The sequence below is a fragment of the Mus caroli genome, unplaced genomic scaffold (genome assembly GCF_978045245.1).
Source record: "Mus caroli unplaced genomic scaffold, Mus_caroli_1 scaffold_20, whole genome shotgun sequence".
Taxonomy (NCBI): domain Eukaryota; kingdom Metazoa; phylum Chordata; class Mammalia; order Rodentia; family Muridae; genus Mus; species Mus caroli.
The window spans coordinates 2,083,917-2,089,764 of record NW_028227275.1 but is presented as its reverse complement, the minus strand read 5'-3'; the positions used below and the strand labels follow the sequence as shown (position 1 = coordinate 2,089,764).

The 5,848-nt window shown below is 56.7% G+C and overlaps 1 protein-coding gene across 1 annotated transcript; it reads right to left on the bottom strand.

The window, feature by feature from the left end:
• Nucleotides 1-237: 237 nt before the first annotated feature.
• Nucleotides 238-4,086, bottom strand: Vax1 (ventral anterior homeobox 1). Its single transcript, XM_021152529.2, has 3 exons — nucleotides 3,846-4,086; nucleotides 2,539-2,726; nucleotides 238-825 (listed from the first exon to the last, which is right to left on the bottom strand). The coding sequence occupies exons 1-3, from the start codon at nucleotides 4,084-4,086 to the stop codon at nucleotides 238-240; spliced, it is 1,017 nt and encodes a 338-aa protein (XP_021008188.1).
• Nucleotides 4,087-5,848: the final 1,762 nt, after the last annotated feature.

The window sequence follows — 5,848 nt, the reverse complement described above, 5'->3', positions numbered from 1 at the left end:
GTTGGAGGGAGGGAGGAAAAGTAGAGAGAGCAAAACAGCCCAAGTGAGTTGAAACCAGCAGCCTGCACAGAGTGGGTCGGGTGCGGGGTGGGGTGGGGTGGGGTGCGGGTGGGGGCATCAGAAGCCTAGTGGGGGCCAGGAAGGCCAGCGCAGGAGCACTGGGCGCCTAACGCAGGCGAGTTCATAAATACCACCACAAGAGATGTTATAAATATAAATACAGGGTAACACTTAAAATCAGTCCAGCGCTTTTTTCTCGGCCCCTTCTTTATTGTTGGTCCGGGAGTAAGGCTCGAAGGCCGAGGAGCTCAGGTAACGGGCTGAGAGTTCTTGCAAATTCCCGGCTAGCGAACCAGCCATCGTCAATGGGGCGGAGGACAGGCGGCTGGCGACAGAGCCTAGAAGCGACGGCACCGGCAGGCTGAAGAGACCGTGGCTGGCAGTCGGTGCTCCCGCGTGCAGTCCTCCTGGCCCTGCAGGCCCTGGGCCGGGAGCGCCGCCCACGGCCGGCTGGTGCTGGGACGCCGCGCCCGCGGGACCTGGGGCAGTGGCGGCGGCGGCAGCGGCGGCGGCAGCGGCGGAGCCCGCGGCAGCGCCTGCACCCAGGGCCGGGAGGCTGGGCCCGCGCAACGCCGAGCCTAGAGCACCAGTGGCACAGGGAGGCAGCAAGGCGGGCAGCCCGGGAGGCGACAACAGGCGGCCTTGCTCCAAGAGCCGCAGCACGCTGCACGTGGCGGCGGTCTCCGACACCACCGAGCGCAGCTCCGAGTCCTTGCCCTGGTCCTTCTTCTGCTTAGTCCGCCGATTCTGGAACCAGACCTTCACCTGCGCGCAGAGAGGCAGGAGTAAAAGTGGGAGAGAGCAACAGGAAAAAGCAGGGTCAAAAGCTGCAGGGTTTGGGGGGCGGGAGGGGGTGTGAGACCCTCCCCCAAACTCAGCCCTAGCCGCAGCCCCACCCCGCAGCAGAGGGTCTCAGCTCCTAAGCAGCTAACGGCTAGCGGAGCAACAGCCACCACGAGGGGGACACCACTCCACTGGACTACGCTTCCGGGTCATGCAAGCAGGCCCAGGCCAGCGCGGGTTATAAAAGCAAAGTAGTAAAAATGTCCACGCCACTAGGGGAGAAAGATAGAGGTATTTCAGTGTGCTGCTGCGGTACTCATGGAACAGTTTTGGGTTCACAAACTGGAGAATCAGCACAGGCTGAGAGCTTAAGGCCAGAGCAAAGCTGTGCAGAAAGCTGAAGTGGCTGGGGATCAGTGTCTCGGGCTTCCTAGATCCAGATCTAGACTAGTGAGTTCAAATTTAGCACCAGAAAATCTACTTGCGCCTCTTAGAGGCTCTGAGGAACTGCTCCCTGCTTGTTAGGCGAAAAACAGCTGCAGACAGGCAAGGTCGGGGTGGAAAGCAGACATTTGTGCAGCTTTCTCTGCCACCTTTCTTTACTAGCTGGTTTGAAGGGTCTAAACGTTCCTTTTCATTTATCCCGCCCTCTGCAATCCATTGGAAACTTTGGAATCATGGGAGGAAGATAGGAGGCTGGGGGAGACCAAATAAATTCCACCACCACCACCACCACCCCACACCCTTTCTGCTTCTTCTGGCCTAGAACCGAGGGTAGTCGCTGTAAGGAAAACCCATCCTATTTAGGTTTTGAAAGCTAACCGGGGTTAACACAATTTAAAAAAAAGATTATGATGCCAACTTAAACTCAGATTTCCCCATCTGTTCTGCCCTCAGTTCTCAGTATTCCCTCCAGATTTTAGGCCTAAAACTCTCTCCACCTGCTTCAGGGCTGGGCATAGGAAAAGAAACTAGAAAGAGAACCGACCAACCCCTCAACAGTCTGGAAGGGACAAAATCTCCCTCTAGTGCTCTGGGCCCTTAGCTGACACGGTCAGCTCCAAAGCAGCATGGGACTTTATGGTAAGGAGAGGACCTAAAATGCAAAAGACACAATATACCCGGTGGGCACCCAAGTCACCAGATTTGCTGCCCATCTGACTGACACGCCCTGTCATTGGCACAGGCCTCTTAGGATCCCAGAGTGGTGCTCGGACTGGCTGTTTAAGGAGTGGGGGCTGCTAGCTTTGCACAGGCAGGTTTCTGAGAATTGGCACCGCTTTCTAATTCCTGCAGAATTGATCTAGGTGCTGAGTAAAGCTAAAAGCCCCAAAATGGGGTGTTACTGGGAATATAGCCAAGATGGTATGTATCCAAATGGGGGAAAACAGCCTTTTAAAAATCAGAAGCCATCCAAAAATTCCTAAGAGTCAAAAAGAATTCCAGAAGGACAGAATATGGGGCCCCTAAGCCAAGTCAAGGTATGCAGAAATTAGACTAGCAGATTTGTGAACGAGGAGAGGACAGTTTAATAAAGAGGAGGTAGCCTTAAGACCTTCATCCCCATTCGTTCCCGTTTCCTCACGTCCCTGGGAGGTTTGGTCCAAAGCTAGGTAGATTGTGAGGAAAGGCAAGCTGTCATACTGGGGAGGGGAAGAGGAAACCTGGTGGTGTGAGCACCTGGCAGCTAGGTACCTGGGTCTCAGAGAGATTGAGCTGCCGAGCCAGCTCGGTTCTCTCCCGGCCCACCACGTATTGGCAACGCTGGAACTCCATCTCCAGCCTGTAGAGCTGCTCCGCGGTGAAGGACGTGCGAGTCCTCTTGGGCCGGTCCAGATCCAAGCCTTTGGGCAGGATGATTTCTCGGATAGACCCCTTGGCATCTAGGAAAGGGTAGATGTCAACCACCAGAACCTCCACCCCCGGTTTTCTCTGCCTCCTTGACCAGAGCTAGCTAGGGACAAGTCTCCGGTAGGCTGCTGCCTGTGTATGGGATGGCCGCAATCATAAAGCTGAGATTCTCTGATGTATGGAGGCCAAGGGGGGTAACTTCACACTATTAACTGGGAGAGTAACTAGACTGTCTTTGAAGAGTTCTCCCAGACACCGGAGGAGGAAACAAACAAACAAACAATAAAAAACAAGAACAAAAACAAAAAAAACAAACCTGAATTCCAAATAGGTAAATGCTCCTTCTGGCCTAGGGGGCCTCTGGTGTGTGATCCGAGTCCCCAGTAGCCCAAGGGGGCTCTTACTGGTAACCCCACCCCCCAGTATGGTCCCAGATTGCAGGGCAGCCTGCACTCCTGTGGTCCCCACCCCTACCCCGGGTCTCCGGCCCGCTTCAGTCCAGACAGCGGAAGGAGGAGGGACTGAATGTCGGCTTGCGGGGCCTGGCTAACTGCTAGCGGGGGCGGCGCCGGCTGAAGCTGGGCCTCGGCGCCACCAATGCCCGGGAGGAGCGCACACCGCTCAAGGAGCGAGGGCGAGCGAAGCACAGAGGCGGGATCCGCAGACCTGCGACCCAGGTCGGCAGTCTCTCTAGGCCACTGCGGCCAGGCCAGGAGCGCAGCGCCAGGGCCCTCAGCCCCACCAGCTAACTGGCTGGCGCTGGCCAGCGGCGGGAGACTACCGGTCCTAGCCCACTGCTCCATCGGGTGCGCTCTGCCCTCCATGGCGCAGACGCCTGCAGGCCCGAGGACGCGCGCACGTTCCCCTGGAGGAGCTGGGTCCCAGCCCCAGCTTGGTGGCCGGTCCACAGTCACGGTCTGGGTTCCTCCCCGCAGCCGTGCTGCCGGGCCCCAGGAGGAGCTGCTAGGGCCCAGAAAGAGCGCTTTGAGAGGAGCTCCAGGCACAGGTCCCCGCGACCGACCGGACCCAAGAAAGAAAAGGGCCAACAACAACTTTCTCCCAAGTCCTCGCCAGCCCTAGGCGGCGACGCAAAGCTGCGGCAGGGGAATTACCCCGAAAAGAATGCGTCCCAAAGCCCTGCCCATCCCTACCTCGGACTAGGATCCGGCGACAGTAATCTGGGTCCGCTGAGGAATTGGATTTACTTTTGTTACAATCTTCCGAAGCGCCAGACCCGGAAAAGGCGCCCTGAGGCTCCTTGAGGAAGGCGGCCGGAAGGCTCCCCTCAGCGCCCTTGATCTCCCGGCTCTCCTTGTGCGCGTTCTTCGAGACCCTGGCGGCCTCGGTGTCCGAGTGGCACCGGACGTCCATTTTGTCTGGTTTCCCGAACATAGGCAAAAAGAAAGAAAGAAAGAAAAAACAAACAAAAACAAAAAACACAGAAAAGAAGGAGGGTAGGAAAAGAAGAAGCAAAAGGGGACAAAACCCCTACAACGCAGCACCTAAGCTCGATCGCCCGCCAGAATGAATGTCCCCGCGGGGTGGCTTCGGCGGCCGCGGAGGGTCAGCGCAGACAGGAGAGTGGCACGCTGGTAGAGAGGCGGCGGGTCTTGTCCAGGATCCCGGTGGCGAGGCCGCCTCGTCAGCGTCCGCGTCCTTTGAGCACGTCCAGTGTCCCCAGCCTGGCGATCAGGTAGCGAACAGCGCAACTCCGAAACGCTGCGGCTCCGCCTGTTACTGAGACGGCCGAGTTGAGGTTGTCCGACACCCGGGGGGGCGGGGGGGACGCACACTCGCTGTTGCAATTGATTACGGGTAATTTCGCAGCCCCCACGTTTCAGTTACCTCACGAATACACTAAATTGTTTGGATAATATATCAGATCGTAATGGATGGTTTCTGTCCTTGTCCCCAATCAAGTAGGGGTTTAGCCAGTGAATAAACGGAAATGATTGTTCTTGCTTTCGGGAAACACAATCAAAGACCCACACTTCCAGAAAAACTTTTGACAAGATTCATCCTGAATTGCTAACATCATTAGCAGGCATTATTAACTTTCTCTTTGCCTTTGACCGTCCTGCTCACATACTGGCTAAAGGGGGGGGGGGTTCCTCTAGACTCTCCAGATAGAGCCGGATTGGGGGGGGTACCCCCTCAGTCCCTGTAGCTATAGAAAGCAGTTGCCTCTGGGTGGGGAAAGAAGGGGGGAGAAGAAAAGTTTCCCCCTAAAGTCTCTCCCCCACACTCCAAAAAAGCCAAGCTTTCTCCCCCAAGCGACTCCTTAACACACCTCGACGCTGACAGCCATCTTAAACTGCCGCCCCTCTTCCTGTAGCCCCAGTTGGATTTTTTTCATGCCTGCACCTCCAGCGGCCCTGAGGCAGCCCATTCAAAGGGCAGCTTTGTACTCAGAGTGGGGGGGTGGGGGTGGAGGGAGGGAGGAATACGAGAGAGAGAGAGAGAGAGAGAGAGAGAGAGAGAGAGAGAGAGAGAGCAAAAAATCTCAACTGTGAGATCTGCTTCAAAAAAAAAAAGTTTCCCCCTAGCTATTTCATTGTCTTGCTACAATGTCTTTGAGAAAAGCAACAGCCAGTAATCCAATAACAGCATTGATTAGGCCACAATGATTCAATTCAAGCGCATGGCCTTGTGCAAGGAGCTTGCTCCAGCCCTTCTCGTCACCTTGCCGGGGCAGAAGCCCTCTCCACGCCGCTCTCCCCATTCATTCCTTTATGGGAAATGCGGAGCAAAAGGAGTGAAAGATGGCAATTATCTAATTGGACTATTAACAAACAGTCCTCTGAGTGCGGCGGTCTGGCGTGGCTCCTGGGCGGGGGAAGGGCCGTGTTCCCGGCCCTCATTCACAAAGAGTGCAGGGGCCGCGGAGGAAAGGGGGTTTTTAAAAGGGAGTGGGGGGGGGGAGGCGAGGAGAGGTGGGAGGTTTGGCTGAGAATTTTTCCACACAATTCCAAGAATGGGGCGGAGGCGGGCGGGGGAGGGGCGGGGGTCTGGGCAAGAGGGTGGGAGGCACAGAGTGAGTGGGGAGGACAGCGAGTGTGTGTGGCGGCCTCCGAGGGGCTCTGCGCCCGCCCCACAGTCCGGCTGTCACCTCCCGGCCACCACCGCGGTCCCTCGAGACTGCTGAACGTGGAGG